The sequence below is a fragment of the Geotrypetes seraphini genome, chromosome 7 (assembly GCF_902459505.1).
Source record: "Geotrypetes seraphini chromosome 7, aGeoSer1.1, whole genome shotgun sequence".
Taxonomy (NCBI): Eukaryota; Metazoa; Chordata; class Amphibia; order Gymnophiona; family Dermophiidae; genus Geotrypetes; species Geotrypetes seraphini.
Window position 1 is genome coordinate 191,892,786 of NC_047090.1, and position 19,008 is coordinate 191,911,793.

General features: G+C 54.7%; 1 protein-coding gene across 3 annotated transcripts in view; it reads right to left on the reverse strand.

The window, feature by feature from the left end:
- Positions 1-17,092, reverse strand: part of IFT43 (intraflagellar transport 43) — a 150,164-nt gene extending 133,072 nt beyond the window's left edge. The window contains exon 1 of one of the 3 annotated variants that reach the window (XM_033951645.1): positions 16,918-17,092. In XM_033951645.1, the coding sequence (XP_033807536.1) occupies positions 16,918-16,956 (39 nt within the window). In that variant the 5' untranslated portion in view covers positions 16,957-17,092. The remainder of the gene's footprint in view (positions 1-16,917) is intronic. The other 2 variants (XM_033951646.1, XM_033951644.1) reach the window with 2 other exon arrangements.
- Between the last annotated feature and the right edge of the window lie 1,916 nt (positions 17,093-19,008).

Sequence of the window (19,008 nt, forward strand, 5' to 3'; positions counted from 1 at the left end):
GTCCGTTGAAAGAGAGCGCTAAGCACCGCCTAATCTTGAGAGAGAGTGTTAAGCACCACATGGCTCTGAGAAAGAGAGCGCTAAGCGCCGCCTAATCTTGAGAGAGAGTGCTAAGCACCACCTGGCCCAGAGAAAGAGAGTGCTAAGCACCGCCTAATCCTGAGAGAGAGTGCTAAGCACCACCTGGCCCAGAGAAAGAGAGTGCTAAGCACCGCCTAATCCTGAGAGAGAGTGATAAGCACCACCTATCCTGGAGAAAGAGAGCGCTAAGCGCCGCCTAATCCTGAGAGAGAGTGCTAAGCACCACCTGTCCTGGAGAAAGAGAGCGCTAAGCACCACCTGGCCCTGAGAGAGAGTGCTAAGCACAAACCTGGTCCGGAGAAAGAGAGCGCTAAGCACCGCCTAATCCTGAGAGAGAGTGTTAAGCACCACCTGGCTCTGAGAAAGAGAGCGCTAAGTGCCGCCTAATATTGAGAGAGAGTGCTAAGCACCACCTGGCCCAGAGAAAGGGAGTGCTAAGCACCGCCTAATCCTGAGAAAGAGTGCTAAGCACCACCTGGCCCAGAGAAAGAGAGCACTAAGCACCACCTGGTCCTGAGAGAGACTGCTAAGCACCACCTGGCCCTGAGAGGGAGTGCTAAGAACCACCTGGCCCAGAGAAAGAGAGTGCTAAGCACCGCCTAATCCTGAGAGTGCTAAGCACCACCTGGCCCTGAGAATGAGAGCGCTAAGCACCGCCTAATCCTGAGAGAGAGTGCTAAGCACCACCTGGCCTGGAGAAAGAGAGCGCTAAGCACCGCCTAATCCTGAGAGAGAGTGCTAAGCACCACCTGGCCCTGAGAATGAGAGCGCTAAGCACCGCCTAATCCTGAGAGAGAGTGCTAAGCACCACCTGGTCCGGAGAAAGAGAGCGCTAAGCACCGCCTAATCCTGAGAGAGAGTGCTAAGCATCACCTGGCCTGGAGAAAGAGAGCGCTCAGTACCGCCTAATCCTGAAAGAGAGTGCTAAGCACCACATGGCCTGGAGAAAGAGAGCGCTAAGCACCGCCTAATCCTGAGAGAGAGTGCTAAGCACCACATGGCCCTGAGAATGAGAGCGCTAAGCACCGCCTAATCCTGAGAGAGAGTGCTAAGCACCACCTGGCCCTGAGAATGAGAGCGCTCAGCACTGCCTAATCCTGAGAGAGAGTGCTAAGCACCACCTGGCTCAGAGAAAGAGAGCACTAAGCACCGCCTAATCCTGAGGGAGCGCTAATCACCGCCTAATCTTGAGAGTGCTAAGCACCACCTGGCCAAGAGAAAGAGAGCGCTAAGCACAGCCTAATCCTGAGAGAGTGCTAAGCACCACCTGTCCTGGAGAAAGAGAGCGCTAAGCACCACCTAATCCTGTGAGAGAGTGCTAAGCACTACCTGGCCTGGAGAAAGAGAGCGCTCAGCACCGCCTAATCCTGAGAGAGAGTGCTAAGCACCACCTGGACAAGAGAAAGAGAGCGCTAAGCGCCGCCTAATCCTGAGAGAGAGTGCTAAGCACCACCTGGCCAAGAGAAAGAGAGCGCTAAGCGCCGCCTAATCCTGAGAGAGAGTGCTAAGCACCACCTGGCCCAGAGAAAGAGAGTGCTAAGCAACGCCTAATCCTGAGAGAGAGTGCTAAGCACCACCTGGCTCAGAGAAAGAGAATGCTAAGCACCACTTGGCCTGGAGAAAGAGAGCGCTAAGCACCGCCTAATCCTGAGAGAGAGTGCTAAGCACCACCTGGCCCTGAGAATGAGAGCGCTAAGCACCGCCTAATCCTGAGAGAGAGTGCTAAGCACCACCTGGCCCTGAGAATGAGAGCGCTCAGCACCGCCTAATCCTGAGAGAGAGTGCTAAGCACCACCTGGCCTGGAGAAAGAGAGCGCTAAGCACCGCCTAATCCTGAGAGAGAGTGCTAAGCACCACCTGGCCCAGAGAATGAGAGCGCTAAGCACCGCCTAATCCTGAGAGAGAGTGCTAAGCACCACCTGGTCCGGAGAAAGAGAGCGCTAAGCACCGCCTAATCCTGAGAGAGAGTGCTAAGCATCACCTGGCCTGGAGAAAGAGAGCGCTCAGTACCGCCTAATCCTGAAAGAGAGTGCTAAGCACCACATGGCCTGGAGAAAGAGAGCGCTAAGCACCGCCTAATCCTGAGAGAGAGTGCTAAGCACCACATGGCCCTGAAAATGAGAGCGCTAAGCACCGCCTAATCCTGAGAGAGAGTGCTAAGCACCACCTGGCTCAGAGAAAGAGAATGCTAAGCACCACTTGGCCTGGAGAAAGAGAGCGCTAAGCACCGCCTAATCCTGAGAGAGAGTGCTAAGCACCACCTGGCCCTGAGAATGAGAGCGCTAAGCACCGCCTAATCCTGAGAGAGAGTGCTAAGCACCACCTGGCCCTGAGAATGAGAGCGCTCAGCACCGCCTAATCCTGAGAGAGAGTGCTAAGCACCACCTGGCCTGGAGAAAGAGAGCGCTAAGCACCGCCTAATCCTGAGAGAGAGTGCTAAGCACCACCTGGCCCAGAGAAAGAGAGCACTAAGCACCGCCTAATCCTGAGGGAGCGCTAAGCACCGCCTAATCCTGAGAGAGTGCTAAGCACCACCTGGCCAAGAGAAAGAGAGCGCTAAGCGCCGCCTAATCCTGAGAGAGAGTGCTAAGCACCACCTGGCCTGGAGAAAGAGAGCGCTCAGCACCGCCTAATCCTGAGAGAGTGCTAAGCACCACCTGGCCAAGAGAAAGAGAGCGCTAAGTGCCGCCTAATCCTGAGAGAGAGTGCTAAGCACCACCTGGCCAAGAGAAAGAGAGCGCTAAGCGCCGCCTAATCCTGAGAGAGAGTGCTAAGCACCACCTGGCCTGGAGAAAGAGAGCGCTCAGCACCGCCTTATGCTGAGAGAGTGCTAAGCACCACCTGGGCAAGAGAAAGAGAGCGCTAAGCGCCGCCTAATCCTGAGAGAGAGTGCTAAGCACCACCTGGCCAAGAGAAAGAGAGCGCTAAGCGCCGCCTAATCCTGAGAGAGAGTGCTAAGCACCACCTGGGCAAGAGAAAGAGAGCGCTAAGCGCCGCCTAATCCTGAGAGAGAGTGCTAAGCACCACCTGGCCCAGAGAAAGAGAGCGCTAAGCGCCGCCTAATCCTGAGAGAGAGTGCTAAGCACCACCTGGCCAAGAGAAAGAGAGCGCTAAGCGCCGCCTAATCCTGAGAGAGAGTGCTAAGCACCACCTGGGCAAGAGAAAGAGAGCGCTAAGCGCCGCCTAATCCTGAGAGAGAGTGCTAAGCACCACCTGGCCCAGAGAAAGAGAGCGCTAAGCGCCGCCTAATCCTGAGAGAGAGCGCTAAGCACCACCTGGCCTGGAGAAAGAGAGCGCTAAGCACCGCCTAATCCTGAGAGAGAGTGCTAAGCACCACCTGGCCAAGAGAAAGAGCGCTAAGCGCCGCCTAATCCTGAGAGAAAGTGCTAAGCACCACCTGGCCAAGAGAAAGAGAGCGCTAAGCACAGCCTAATCCTGAGAGAGAATGCTAAGCACCACCTGTCCTGGAGAAAGAGCGCGCTAAGCACCGCCTAATCCTGAGAGAGGGTGATAAGCACCACCTGGCCAAGAGAAAGAGAGCGCTAAGCGCCGCCTAATCCTGACAGAGAGTGCTAAACACCACCTGGCCCAGAGAAAGAGAGTGCTAAGCACCGCCTAATCCTGAGAGAGTGCTAAGCACCACCTGGCCCAGAGAAAGAAAGTGCTAAGCACCACCTGGCCAAGAGAAAGAGAGCGCTAAGCGCCGTCTAATCCTGAGAGAGAGTGCTAAGCACCACCTGTCCTGGAGAAAGAGAGCGCTAAGCACCGCCTAATCCTGAGAGAGTGCTAAGCACCACCTGGCCTGGAGAAAGAGAGCGCTCAGCACCGCCTAATCCTGAGAGAGTGCTAAGCACCACCTGGCCAAGAGAAAGAGAGCGCTAAGCGCCGCCTAATCCTGAGAGAGTGCTAAGCACCACCTGGCCAAGAGAAAGAGAGCGCTAAGCGCCGCCTAATCCTGAGAGAGAGTGCTAAGCACCACCTGGCCCAGAGAAAGAGAGTGCTAAGCACCGCCTAATCCTGAGAGAGAGTGCTAAGCACCACCGGTCCTGGAGAAAGAGAGCGCTAAGCACAGCCTAATCCTGAGAGAGAATGCTAAGCACCACCTGTCCTGGAGAAAGAGAGCGCTAAGCACCGCCTAATCCTGAGAGAGAGTGCTAAGCACCACCTGTCCTGGAGAAAGAGAGCGCTAAGCACTGCCTAATCCTGAGAGAGAGTGCTAAGCACCACCTGGCCAAGAGAAAGAGAGCGCTAAGCGCCGCCTAATCCTGAGAGAGATTGCTAAGCACCACCTGGCCCAGAGAAAGAGAGTGCTAAGCACTGCCTAATTCTGTGAGAGAGTGCTAAGCACCACCTGTCCTGGAGAAAGAGAGCGCTAAGCGCCGCCTAATCCTGAGAGAGAGTGCTAAGCACCACCTGGCCTGGAGAAAGAGAGCGCTAAGCACCGCCTAATCCTGAGAGAGAGTGCTAAGCACCACCTGGCCAAGAGAAAGAGCGCTATGCGCCGCCTAATCCTGAGAGAAAGTGCTAAGCACCACCTGGCCAAGAGAAAGAGAGCGCTAAGCACAGCCTAATCCTGAGAGAGAATGCTAAGCACCACCTGTCCTGGAGAAAGAGAGCGCTAAGCACCGCCTAATCCTGAGAGAGAGTGCTAAGCACCACCTGTCCTGGAGAAAGAGAGCGCTAAGCACCGCCTAATTCTGAGAGAGAGTGCTAAGCACCACCTGGCCTGGAGAAAGAGAGCGCTCAGCACCGCCTAATCCTGAGAGAGTGCTATGCACCACCTGGCCAAGAGAAAGAGAGCACTAAGCGCCGCCTAATCCTGAGAGAGAGTGCTAAGCACCACCTGGCCCAGAGAAAGAGAGCGCTAAGCGCCGCCTAATCCTGAGAGAGATTGCTAAGCACCACCTGGCCCAGAGAAAGAGAGTGCTAAGCACCGCCTAATTCTGAGAGAGAGTGCTAAGCACCACCTGGTCCGGAGAAAGAGAGCGCTAAGCACCGCCTAATCCTGAGAGAGAGTGCTAAGCACCACCTGGTCCGGAGAAAGAGAGCGCTAAGTACCGCCTAATCCTGAGAGAGAGTGCTAAGCATCACCTGGCCTGGAGAAAGAGAGCGCTCAGTACCGCCTAATCCTGAAAGAGAGTGCTAAGCACCATATGGCCTGGAGAAAGAGAGCGCTAAGCACCGCCTAATCCTGAGAGAGAGTGCTAAGCACCACATGGCCCTGAAAATGAGAGCGCTAAGCACCGCCTAATCCTGAGAGAGAGTGCTAAGCACCACCTGGCTCAGAGAAAGAGAATGCTAAGCACCACTTGGCCTGGAGAAAGAGAGCGCTAAGCACCGCCTAATCCTGAGAGAGAGTGCTAAGCACCACCTGGCCCTGAGAATGAGAGCGCTAAGCACCGCCTAATCCTGAGAGAGAGTGCTAAGCACCACCTGGCCCTGAGAATGAGAGCGCTCAGCACCGCCTAATCCTGAGAGAGAGTGCTAAGCACCACCTGGCCTGGAGAAAGAGAGCGCTAAGCACCGCCTAATCCTGAGAGAGAGTGCTAAGCACCACCTGGCCCAGAGAAAGAGAGCACTAAGCACCGCCTAATCCTGAGGGAGCGCTAAGCACCGCCTAATCCTGAGGGAGCGCTAAGCACCACCTGGCCAAGAGAAAGAGAGCGCTAAGCGCCGCCTAATCCTGAGAGAGAGTGCTAAGCACCACCTGGCCTGGAGAAAGAGAGCGCTCAGCACCGCCTAATCCTGAGAGAGTGCTAAGCACCACCTGGCCAAGAGAAAGAGAGCGCTAAGCGCCGCCTAATCCTGAGAGAGAGTGCTAAGCACCACCTGGCCAAGAGAAAGAGAGCGCTAAGCGCCGCCTAATCCTGAGAGAGAGTGCTAAGCACCACCTGGCCTGGAGAAAGAGAGCGCTCAGCACCGCCTTATGCTGAGAGAGTGCTAAGCACCACCTGGCCAAGAGAAAGAGAGCGCTAAGCGCCGCCTAATCCTGAGAGAGAGTGCTAAGCACCACCTGGCCAAGAGAAAGAGAGCGCTAAGCGCCGCCTAATCCTGAGAGAGAGTGCTAAGCACCACCTGGGCAAGAGAAAGAGAGCGCTAAGCGCCGCCTAATCCTGAGAGAGAGTGCTAAGCACCACCTGGCCCAGAGAAAGAGAGCGCTAAGCGCCGCCTAATCCTGAGAGAGAGTGCTAAGCACCACCTGGCCTGGAGAAAGAGAGCGCTAAGCACCGCCTAATCCTGAGAGAGAGTGCTAAGCACCACCTGGCCAAGAGAAAGAGCGCTAAGCGCCGCCTAATCCTGAGAGAAAGTGCTAAGCACCACCTGGCCAAGAGAAAGAGAGCGCTAAGCACAGCCTAATCCTGAGAGAGAATGCTAAGCACCACCTGTCCTGGAGAAAGAGCGCGCTAAGCAACGCCTAATCCTGAGAGAGGGTGATAAGCACCACCTGGCCAAGAGAAAGAGAGCGCTAAGCGCCGCCTAATCCTGACAGAGAGTGCTAAACACCACCTGGCCCAGAGAAAGAGAGTGCTAAGCACCGCCTAATCCTGAGAGAGAGTGCTAAGCACCACCTGGCCCAGAGAAAGAAAGTGCTAAGCACTGCCTAATCCTGAGAGAGAGTGCTAAGCACCACCTGGCCAAGAGAAAGAGAGCACTAAGCGCCGCCTAATCCTGAGAGAGAGTGCTAAGCACCACCTGGCCAAGAGAAAGAGAGCGCTAAGCGCCGCCTAATCCTGAGAGAGATTGCTTAGCACCACCTGGCCCAGAGAAAGAGAGTGCTAAGCACCGCCTAATTCTGAGAGAGAGTGCTAAGCACCACCTGTCCTGGAGAAAGAGAGCGCTAAGCGCCGCCTAATCCTGAGAGAGAGTGCTAAGCACCACCTGGCCTGGAGAAAGAGAGCGCTAGGCACCGCCTAATCCTGAGAGAGAGTGCTAAGCACCACCTGGCCAAGAGAAAGAGCGCTATGCGCCGCCTAATCCTGAGAGAAAGTGCTAAGCACCACCTGGCCAAGAGAAAGAGAGCGCTAAGCACAGCCTAATCCTGAGAGAGAATGCTAAGCACCACCTGTCCTGGAGAAAGAGAGCGCTAAGCACCGCCTAATTCTGAGAGAGAGTGCTAAGCACCACCTGGCCTGGAGAAAGAGAGCGCTCAGCACCGCCTAATCCTGAGAGAGTGCTATGCACCACCTGGCCAAGAGAAAGAGAGCACTAAGCGCCGCCTAATCCTGAGAGAGAGTGCTAAGCACCACCTGGCCAAGAGAAAGAGAGCGCTAAGCGCCGCCTAATCCTGAGAGAGATTGCTAAGCACCACCTGGCCCAGAGAAAGAGAGTGCTAAGCACCGCCTAATTCTGAGAGAGAGTGCTAAGCACCACCTGTCCTGGAGAAAGAGAGCGCTAAGCGCCGCCTAATCCTGAGAGAGAGTGCTAAGCACCACCTGGCCTGGAGAAAGAGAGCGCTAAGCACCGCCTAATCCTGAGAGAGAGTGCTAAGCACCACCTGGCCAAGAGAAAGAGAGCGCTAAGCACAGCCTAATCCTGAGAGAGAGTGCTAAGCACCACCTGTCCTGGAGAAAGAGAGCGCTAAGCACCGCCTAATCCTGAGAGAGAGTGCTAAGCACTACATGGCCTGGAGAAAGAGAGCGCTCAGCACCGCCTAATCCTGAGAGAGTGCTAAGCACCACCTGGCCAAGAGAAAGAGAGCGCTAAGCGCCGCCTAATCCTGAGAGAGAGTGCTAAGCACCACCTGGCCAAGAGAAAGAGAGCGCTAAGAGCCGCCTCATCCTGAGAGAGAGTGCTAAGCACCACCTGGCCTGGAGAAAGAGAGCGCTCAGCACCGCCTAATCCTGAGAGAGTGCTAAGCACCACCTGGCCCAGAGAAAGAGAGTGCTAAGCACCGCCTAATCCTGAGAGAGTGCTAAGCACCACCTAGCCCAGAGAAAGAGAGCGCTAAGCACCACCTGGCCAAGAGAAAGAGAGCGCTAAGCGCCGCCTAATCCTGAGAGAGAGTGCTAAGCACCACCTGTCCTGGAGAAAGAGAGTGCTAAGCACCACCTGGCCCAGAGAAAGAGAGCGCTAAGCGCCGCCTAATCCTGAGAGAGAGTGCTAAGCACCACCTGGCCTGGAGAAAGAGAGCGCTAAGCACCGCCTAATCCTGAGAGAGAGTGCTAAGCACCACCTGGCCAAGAGAAAGAGCGCTAAGCGCCGCCTAATCCTGAGAGAAAGTGCTAAGCACCACCTGGCCAAGAGAAAGAGAGCGCTAAGCACAGCCTAATCCTGAGAGAGAATGCTAAGCACCACCTGTCCTGGAGAAAGAGCGCGCTAAGCAACGCCTAATCCTGAGAGAGGGTGATAAGCACCACCTGGCCAAGAGAAAGAGAGCGCTAAGCGCCGCCTAATCCTGACAGAGAGTGCTAAACACCACCTGGCCCAGAGAAAGAGAGTGCTAAGCACCGCCTAATCCTGAGAGAGAGTGCTAAGCACCACCTGGCCCAGAGAAAGAAAGTGCTAAGCACTGCCTAATCCTGAGAGAGAGTGCTAAGCACCACCTGGCCAAGAGAAAGAGAGCACTAAGCGCCGCCTAATCCTGAGAGAGAGTGCTAAGCACCACCTGGCCAAGAGAAAGAGAGCGCTAAGCGCCGCCTAATCCTGAGAGAGATTGCTTAGCACCACCTGGCCCAGAGAAAGAGAGTGCTAAGCACCGCCTAATTCTGAGAGAGAGTGCTAAGCACCACCTGTCCTGGAGAAAGAGAGCGCTAAGCGCCGCCTAATCCTGAGAGAGAGTGCTAAGCACCACCTGGCCTGGAGAAAGAGAGCGCTAGGCACCGCCTAATCCTGAGAGAGAGTGCTAAGCACCACCTGGCCAAGAGAAAGAGCGCTATGCGCCGCCTAATCCTGAGAGAAAGTGCTAAGCACCACCTGGCCAAGAGAAAGAGAGCGCTAAGCACAGCCTAATCCTGAGAGAGAATGCTAAGCACCACCTGTCCTGGAGAAAGAGAGCGCTAAGCACCGCCTAATCCTGAGAGAGAGTGCTAAGCACCACCTGTCCTGGAGAAAGAGAGTGCTAAGCACCGCCTAATTCTGAGAGAGAGTGCTAAGCACCACCTGGCCTGGAGAAAGAGAGCGCTCAGCACCGCCTAATCCTGAGAGAGTGCTATGCACCACCTGGCCAAGAGAAAGAGAGCACTAAGCGCCGCCTAATCCTGAGAGAGAGTGCTAAGCACCACCTGGCCAAGAGAAAGAGAGCGCTAAGCGCCGCCTAATCCTGAGAGAGATTGCTAAGCACCACCTGGCCCAGAGAAAGAGAGTGCTAAGCACCGCCTAATTCTGAGAGAGAGTGCTAAGCACCACCTGTCCTGGAGAAAGAGAGTGCTAAGCGCCGCCTAATCCTGAGAGAGAGTGCTAAGCACCACCTGGCCTGGAGAAAGAGAGCGCTAAGCACCGCCTAATCCTGAGAGAGAGTGCTAAGCACCACCTGGCCAAGAGAAAGAGAGCGCTAAGCACAGCCTAATCCTGAGAGAGAGTGCTAAGCACCACCTGTCCTGGAGAAAGAGAGCGCTAAGCACCGCCTAATCCTGAGAGAGAGTGCTAAGCACTACATGGCCTGGAGAAAGAGAGCGCTCAGCACCGCCTAATCCTGAGAGAGTGCTAAGCACCACCTGGCCAAGAGAAAGAGAGCGCTAAGCGCCGCCTAATCCTGAGAGAGAGTGCTAAGCACCACCTGGCCAAGAGAAAGAGAGCGCTAAGAGCCGCCTCATCCTGAGAGAGAGTGCTAAGCACCACCTGGCCTGGAGAAAGAGAGCGCTCAGCACCGCCTAATCCTGAGAGAGTGCTAAGCACCACCTGGCCCAGAGAAAGAGAGTGCTAAGCACCGCCTAATCCTGAGAGAGTGCTAAGCACCACCTAGCCCAGAGAAAGAGAGCGCTAAGCACCACCTGGCCAAGAGAAAGAGAGCGCTAAGCGCCGCCTAATCCTGAGAGAGAGTGCTAAGCACCACCTGTCCTGGAGAAAGAGAGTGCTAAGCACCACCTGGCCAAGAGAAAGAGAGCGCTAAGCGCCGCCTAATCCTGAGAGAGAGTGCTAAGCACCACCTGGCCTGGAGAAAGAGAGCGCTAAGCACCGCCTAATCCTGAGAGAGATTGCTAAGCACCACCTGGCCTGGAGAAAGAGAGCGCTAAGCACCGCCTAATCCTGATAGAGAGTGCTAAGCACCACCTGGCCAAGAGAAAGAGAGCGCTCAGCGCCGCCTAATCCTGAGAGAGAGTGCTAAGCACCACCTGGCCTGGAGAAAGAGAGCACTAAGCGCCGCCTAATCCTGAGAGAGAGTGCTAAGCACCACCTGGCCAAGAGAAAGAGAGTGCTAAGCGCCGCCTAATCCTGAGAGAGAGTGCTAAGCACCACCTGGCCTGGAGAAAGAGAGTGCTAAGCACCGCCTAATCCTGAGAGAGAGTGCTAAGCACCACCTGGCCAAGAGAAAGAGAGCGCTAAGCACAGCCTAATCCTGAGAGAGAGTGCTAAGCACCACCTGTCCTGGAGAAAGAGAGCGCTAAGCACCGCCTAATCCTGAGAGAGAGTGCTAAGCACTACCTGGCCTGGAGAAAGAGAGCGCTCAGCACCGCCTAATCCTGAGAGAGTGCTAAGCACCACCTGGCCAAGAGAAAGAGAGCGCTAAGCGCCGCCTAATCCTGAGAGAGAGTGCTAAGCACCACCTGGCCAAGAGAAAGAGAGCGCTAAGCGCCGCCTAATCCTGAGAGAGAGTGCTAAGCACCACCTGGCCAAGAGAAAGAGAGCGCTAAGCGCCGCCTAATCCTGAGAGAGAGTGCTAAGCACCACCTGGCCAAGAGAAAGAAAGCGCTAAGCGCCGCCTAATCCTGAGAGAGAGTGCTAAGCACCACCTGGCCCAGAGAAAGAGAGTGCTAAGCACCGCCTAATCCTGAGAGAGTGCTAAGCACCACCTGGCCCAGAGAAAGAGAGTGCTAAGCACCACCTGGCCAAGAGAAAGAGAGCGCTAAGCGCCGCCTAATCCTGAGAGAGAGTGCTAAGCACCACCTGTCCTGGAGAAAGAGAGTGCTAAGCACCACCTGGCCAAGAGAAAGAGAGCGCTAAGCGCCGCCTAATCCTGAGAGAGAGTGCTAAGCACCACCTGGCCTGGAGAAAGAGAGCGCTAAGCACCGCCTAATCCTGAGAGAGAGTGCTAAGCACCACCTGGCCAAGAGAAAGAGAACGCTAAGCGCCGCCTAATCCTGAGAGAGAGTGCTAAGCACCACCTGGCCTGGAGAAAGAGAGCGCTAAGCACCGCCTAATCCTGAGAGAGAGTGCTAAGCACCACCTGGCCAAGAGAAAGAGAGCGCTAAGCGCCGCCTAATCCTGAGAGAGAGTGCTAAGCACCACCTGGCCAAGAGAAAGAGAGCGCTCAGCGCCGCCTAATCCTGAGAGAGAGTGCTAAGCACCACCTGGCCTGGAGAAAGAGAGCACTTAGCGCCGCCTAATCCTGAGAGAGAGTGCTAAGCACCACCTGGCCAAGAGAAAGAGAGCGCTCAGCGCCGCCTAATCCTGAGAGAGAGTGCTAAGCACCACCTGGCCTGGAGAAAGAGAGCGCTAAGCACCGCCTAATCCTGAGAGAGAGCGCTAAAAACCACCTGGCCAAGAGAAAGAGAGCGCTCAGCGCCGCCTAATCCTGAGAGAGAGTGCTAAGCACCACCTGGCCCAGAGAAAGAGAGTGCTAAGCACCACCTGGCCAAGAGAAAGAGAGCGCTAAGCGCCGCCTAATCCTGAGAGAGAGTGCTAAGCACCACCTGTCCTGGATTGAGTGCTAAGCACCACCTGGCCAAGAGAAAGAGAACGCTAAGCGCCGCCTAATCCTGAGAGAGAGTGCTAAGCACCACCTGGCCTGGAGAAAGAGAGCGCTAAGCACCGCCTAATCCTGAGAGAGAGTGCTAAGCACCACCTGGCCAAGAGAAAGAGAGCGCTAAGCACAGCCTAATCCTGAGAGAGAGTGCTAAGCACCACCTGTCCTGGAGAAAGAGAGCGCTAAGCACCGCCTAATCCTGAGAGAGAGTGCTAAGCACTACCTGGCCTGGAGAAAGAGAGCGCTCAGCACCGCCTAATCCTGAGAGAGTGCTAAGCACCACCTGGCCAAGAGAAAGAGAGCGCTAAGCGCCGCCTAATCCTGAGAGAGAGTGCTAAGCACCACCTGGCCAAGAGAAAGAGAGCGCTAAGCGCCGCCTAATCCTGAGAGAGAGTGCTAAGCACCACCTGGCCTGGAGAAAGAGAGCGCTCAGCATCGCCTAATCCTGAGAGAGTGCTAAGCACCACCTGGCCCAGAGAAAGAGAGTGCTAAGCACCGCCTAATCCTGAGAGAGTGCTAAGCACCACCTGGCCCAGAGAAAGAGAGTGCTTAGCACCACCTGGCCAAGAGAAAGAGAGCGCTAAGCGCCGCCTAATCCTGAGAGAGAGTGCTAAGCACCACCTGTCCTGGAGAAAGAGAGTGCTAAGCACCACCTGGCCAAGAGAAAGAGAGCGCTAAGCGCCGCCTAATCCTGAGAGAGAGTGCTAAGCACCACCTGGCCTGGAGAAAGAGAGCGCTAAGCACCGCCTAATCCTGAGAGAGAGTGCTAAGCACCACCTGGCCTGGAGAAAGAGAGCGCTAAGCACCGCCTAATCCTGATAGAGAGTGCTAAGCACCACCTGGCCAAGAGAAAGAGAGCGCTCAGCGCCACCTAATCCTGAGAGAGAGTGCTAAGCACCACCTGGCCTGGAGAAAGAGAGCACTAAGCGCCGCCTAATCCTGAGAGAGAGTGCTAAGCACCACCTGGCCAAGAGAAAGAGAGTGCTAAGCGCCGCCTAATCCTGAGAGAGAGTGCTAAGCACCACCTGGCCTGGAGAAAGAGAGTGCTAAGCACCGCCTAATCCTGAGAGAGAGTGCTAAGCACCACCTGGCCAAGAGAAAGAGAGCGCTAAGCACAGCCTAATCCTGAGAGAGAGTGCTAAGCACCACCTGTCCTGGAGAAAGAGAGCGCTAAGCACCGCCTAATCCTGAGAGAGAGTGCTAAGCACTACCTGGCCTGGAGAAAGAGAGCGCTCAGCACCGCCTAATCCTGAGAGAGTGCTAAGCACCACCTGGCCATGAGAAAGAGAGCGCTAAGCGCCGCCTAATCCTGAGAGAGAGTGCTAAGCACCACCTGGCCAAGAGAAAGAGAGCGCTAAGCGCCGCCTAATCCTGAGAGAGAGTGCTAAGCACCACCTGGCCAAGAGAAAGAGAGCGCTAAGCGCCGCCTAATCCTGAGAGAGAGTGCTAAGCACCACCTGGCCAAGAGAAAGAAAGCGCTAAGCGCCGCCTAATCCTGAGAGAGAGTGCTAAGCACCACCTGGCCCAGAGAAAGAGAGTGCTAAGCACCGCCTAATCCTGAGAGAGTGCTAAGCACCACCTGGCCCAGAGAAAGAGAGTGCTAAGAACCACCTGGCCAAGAGAAAGAGAGCGCTAAGCGCCGCCTAATCCTGAGAGAGAGTGCTAAGCACCACCTGTCCTGGAGAAAGAGAGTGCTAAGCACCACCTGGCCAAGAGAAAGAGAGCGCTAAGCGCCGCCTAATCCTGAGAGAGAGTGCTAAGCACCACCTGGCCTGGAGAAAGAGAGCGCTAAGCACCGCCTAATCCTGAGAGAGAGTGCTAAGCACCACCTGGCCTAGAGAAAGAGAGCGCTAAGCGCCGCCTAATCCTGAGAGAGAGTGCAAAGCACCACCTGGCCTGGAGAAAGAGAGCGCTAAGCACCGCCTAATCCTGAGAGAGAGTGCTAAGCACCACCTGGCCTGGAGAAAGAGAGCGCTAAGCACCGCCTAATCCTGAGAGAGAGTGCTAAGCACCACCTGGCCTGGAGAAAGAGAGCACTTAGCGCCGCCTAATCCTGAGAGAGAGTGCTAAGCACCACCTGGCCAAGAGAAAGAGAGCGCTCAGCGCCGCCTAATCCTGAGAGAGAGTGCTAAGCACCACCTGGCCTGGAGAAAGAGAGCGCTAAGCACCGCCTAATCCTGAGAGAGAGTGCTAAAAACCACCTGGCCAAGAGAAAGAGAGCGCTCAGCGCCGCCTAATCCTGAGAGAGAGTGCTAAGCACCACCTGGCCCAGAGAAAGAGAGTGCTAAGCACCACCTGGCCAAGAGAAAGAGAGCGCTAAGCGCCGCCTAATCCTGAGAGAGAGTGCTAAGCACCACCTGTCCTGGATTGAGTGCTAAGCACCACCTGGCCAAGAGAAAGAGAACGCTAAGCGCCGCCTAATCCTGAGAGAGAGTGCTAAGCACCACCTGGCCTGGAGAAAGAGAGCGCTAAGCACCGCCTAATCCTGAGAGAGTGCTAAGCACCACCTGGCCAAGAGAAAGAGAGCGCTAAGCGCCGCCTAATCCTGAGAGAGAGTGCTAAGCACCACCTGGCCAAGAGAAAGAGAGCGCTCAGCGCCGCCTAATCCTGAGAGAGAGTGCTAAGCACCACCTGGCCTGGAGAAAGAGAGCACTTAGCGCCGCCTAATCCTGAGAGAGAGTGCTAAGCACCACCTGGCCAAGAGAAAGAGAGCGCTCAGCGCCGCCTAATCCTGAGAGAGAGTGCTAAGCACCACCTGGCCTGGAGAAAGAGAGCGCTAAGCACCGCCTAATCCTGAGAGAGAGTGCTAAAAACCACCTGGCCAAGAGAAAGAGAGCGCTAAGCGCCGCCTAATCCTGAGAGAGAGTGCTAAGCACCACCTGGCCCAGAGAAAGAGAGTGCTAAGCACCACCTGGCCAAGAGAAAGAGAGCGCTAAGCGCCGCCTAATCCTGAGAGAGAGTGCTAAGCACCACCTGTCCTGGATTGAGTGCTAAGCACCACCTGGCCAAGAGAAAGAGAACGCTAAGCGCCGCCTAATCCTGAGAGAGAGTGCTAAGCACCACCTGGCCAAGAGAAAGAGAGCGCTAAGCGCCGCCTAATCCTGAGAGAGAGTGCTAAGCACCACCTGGCCAAGAGAAAGAGAGCGCTCAGCGCCGCCTAATCCTGAGAGAGAGTGCTAAGCACCACCTGGCCTGGAGAAAGAGAGCGCTAAGCACCGCCTAATCCTGAGAGAGAGTGCTAAAAACCACCTGGCCAAGAGAAAGAGAGCGCTCAGCGCCGCCTAATCCTGAGAGAGAGTGCTAAGCACCACCTGGCCCAGAGAAAGAGAGTGCTAAGCACCACCTGGCCAAGAGAAAGAGAGCGCTAAGCGCCGCCTAATCCTGAGAGAGAGTGCTAAGCACCACCTGTCCTGGATTGAGTGCTAAGCACCACCTGGCCAAGAGAAAGAGAACGCTAAGCGCCGCCTAATCCTGAGAGTGCTAAGCACCACCTGGCCTGGAGAAAGAGAGCGCTAAGCACCGCCTAATCCTGAGAGAGAGTGCTAAGCACCACCTGGCCAAGAGAAAGAGAGCGCTAAGCGCCGCCTAATCCTGAGAGAGAGTGCTAAGCACCACCTGGCCAAGAGAAAGAGAGCGCTCAGCGCCGCCTAATCCTGAGAGAGAGTGCTAAGCACCACCTGGCCTGGAGAAAGAGAGCGCTAAGCACCGCCTAATCCTGAGAGAGAGTGCTAAGCACCACCTGGCCCAGAGAAAGAGAGTGCTAAGCACCACCTGGCCAAGAGAAAGAGAACGCTAAGCGCCGCCTAATCCTGAGAGAGAGTGCTAAGCACCACCTGGCCTGGAGAAAGAGAGCGCTAAGCACCGCCTAATCCTGAGAGAGAGTGCTAAGCACCATCTGGCCTGGAGAAAGAGAGCGCTAAGCACCGCCTAATCCTGAGAGAGAGTGCTAAGCACCACTTGGCTAAGAGAAAGAGAGCGCTCAGCGCCGCCTAATCCTGAGAGAGAGTGCTAAGCACCACCTGGCCAAGAGAAAGAGAGCGCTCAGCGCCGCCTAATCCTGAGAGAGAGTGCTAAGCACCACCTGGCCAAGAGAAAGAGAACGCTAAGCGCCGCCTAATCCTGAGAGACAGTGCTAAGCACCACCTGGCCTGGAGAAAGAGAGCGCTAAGCACCGCCTAATCCTGAGAGAGAGTGCTAAGCACTCCCTGGCCAAGAGAAAGAGAGCGCTAAGCGCCGCCTAATCCTGAGAGAGAGTGCTAAGCACCACCTGGCCAAGAGAAAGAGAGCGCTCAGCGCCGCCTAATCCTGAGAGAGAGTGCTAAGCACCACCTGGCCTGGAGAAAGAGAGCGCTAAGCACCGCCTAATCCTGAGAGAGAGTGCTAAGCACCACCTGGCCCAGAGAAAGAGAGTGCTAAGCACCACCTGGCCAAGAGAAAGAGAACGCTAAGCGCCGCCTAATCCTGAGAGAGAGTGCTAAGCACCACCTGGCCTGGAGAAAGAGAGCGCTAAGCACCGCCTAATCCTGAGAGAGAGTGCTAAGCACCACCTGGCCTGGAGAAAGAGAGCGCTAAGCACCGCCTAATCCTGAGAGAGAGTGCTAAGCACCACTTGGCCAAGAGAAAGAGAGCGCTCAGCGCCGCCTAATCCTGAGAGAGAGTGCTAAGCACCACCTGGCCAAGAGAAAGAGAGCGCTCAGCGCCGCCTAATCCTGAGAGAGAGTGCTAAGCACCACCTGGCCCAGAGAAAGAGAGTGCTAAGCACCACCTGGCCAAGAGAAAGAGAGCGCTAAGCGCCGCCTAATCCTGAGAGAGAGTGCTAAACACCACCTGGCCTGGAGAAAGAGAGCGCTAAGCACCGCCTAATCCTGAGAGAGAGTGCTAAGCACCGCCTAATCCTGAGAGCGCTCTCTTTCTCCGGGCCTGGTGGTGCTTAGCAATCTCTTTCCCTCAGGCTCCGACGGAGGAGAGAGCTCAAAGGAGCCGCAATCACTCACCGAGCGACGACTTTCCCCGAACTCTGCCGAGTCCTCCATTTTCCAAGTGCGTCAGAGCCAGGTTACCAGGTAACCGGCGCGCCCCACCTCCAAGCCGTTTGGCCTGTGCTCTGGCTGGGACGTCACGCGCCAGGCGCGCCCCCTTCTTTCTTGGCCCCTGCCCATTGGTTGTCGGGTTGACTCCTCCTTACTAGGCAGCAATCGGTCGAGTTGCACTCCGTTTCGCCTCCCCCATCCAGGTCACTTGGTCTGTTCCAAAACAATCTTTTCCCCTCGGTCTACTAGAAGAATTGGCCGTTTCGGGCGCTCTTTACTGTATGATGAAGGGGGCACAAGTTGTCGCCAGCTTTGCAGAAAAGCAATTCCTAGCTGCCAAACCTAGACCAGAGCAGCTGGTCCCTGAACTCAAAGACGGTACAAGAAATCGTCTCCACCCTTAAGCTTTGCATCATCGGCCTTCCATTGCATTCCCCAGGGAGCCGATCCCTCTGGCTCCAACTCTCCGCTCCAGTACCAGCTTCTCATTAATGCTGTGGACTCGCTGGACCTCCACATTCAAGTCCCCTTTTCCGTTGAGAAATTCCTCTTCCTACCCACCCAGTGGTTTCCAAAGCCTCTCATCCTATCATCACCCGTAGCTTCTCATTTCCTCCGAGGTCTCCACTTCCATCTTGAGACCTTCATATTGTCTTGGGCAGTGATTCCCAGCCCTGTCCTGGAGGAACACCAGGCCAATCGGGTTTTCAGGCTAGCCCTAATGAATATGCATGAGAGAGATTTGCATATGATGGAAGTGATAGGCATGCAAATTTGCTTCATGCATATTCATTAGGGCTAGCCTAAAAACCCAATTGGCCTGGTGTTCCTCCAGGACAGGGTTGGGAACCACTGGTCTTGGGGTCTACCACTCAGGGGTGTCTTAATGTCAGTCCTCGAGGGCCACAGTCCAGTCGGATTTTCAGGATTTCCCCAATGAATATACATGAGGTCTATTTGCATGCACTGCTTTCATTGTATGCTAATAGATCTCATGCATATTCATTGGGGAAATCCTGAAAACCCGACTGGATTGTGGCCCTCGAGGACTGACATTGGACACCCCTGAATTAACCTTTCATGGCAAGAAGAGTTAGTGAATTTCAAGCATTACTTATCTATTATCCATACCTCCAATTTCCCCCCACGGACTCCCCCAAAACTTTCTTGCAAAGGTTGTTATAGGTTTCCATCTCAGTCATTTTTTCCTCCTTCTGCACCCATTGGACTACAGGAGACCTTTACTTTTCTATATGGACAGAGCTGTGGCTGTCTGCTTTGGCAACTCAGTATCTAAAGCTCATCTGTCTCCTACCATCAAGTATGAGCAACAGCTTCCTCAATTGCAAATATTCCTCCTCCCATTTTCTGCTTCAAGCTACAGGAACGGGGATTGCAGGAATCCCACGGGGACCCCTCCAGGGCAGATGGGACTCCCATGGGGATGGACCCGGGGTTCAGAAGAGACTGGTCCAGGTCTAGCACCTAGGCACATTGAGACTGTTGCTGCTGATTTGTCGGGAAATCATGTGCAGGCTAGAGCGGGAGGACAGCCTCAACCACCGGCCTTTTGGTCTATTCACTAAGGTGCCCCAGGGCAGGTGAAACTGATCAATCAAAGAACTCGTCCTTTTTGCTGTTGAACTTTCCTTGCATTTGGAAAAACTAGTTCCCCCTAAATAGTGCAACGTATATTTTATTTGCTGAAAGTCGCAGATAATTCCATGCTTTGGGGGTTTTCCCTGCTTTAATCGGTTTTCTTTCCATTGTAGTGCTTCCAGAAAAAATGATTTCCTTTTGAAAATCTGGGCATTGAAAAGCAACACCTCTGAACTCAATTTTTGTTTGATGGATTTCACCTTTTCATCTCAAATCGCTTTTTGTTAGCACTTTATTTTTAACAATAGATGTAAAAACATGCTTATGTATTTTTAACATGAAAATGCTAATCTTTCAAATCCTCCCACCACCTTCCCCCCCCCCCAAAAAAAAAAAAAAAAGTTTGGATGGTTTTCTATTAAAATAAAAAGCTGTCCTACTAAGCCTACCCTGAAT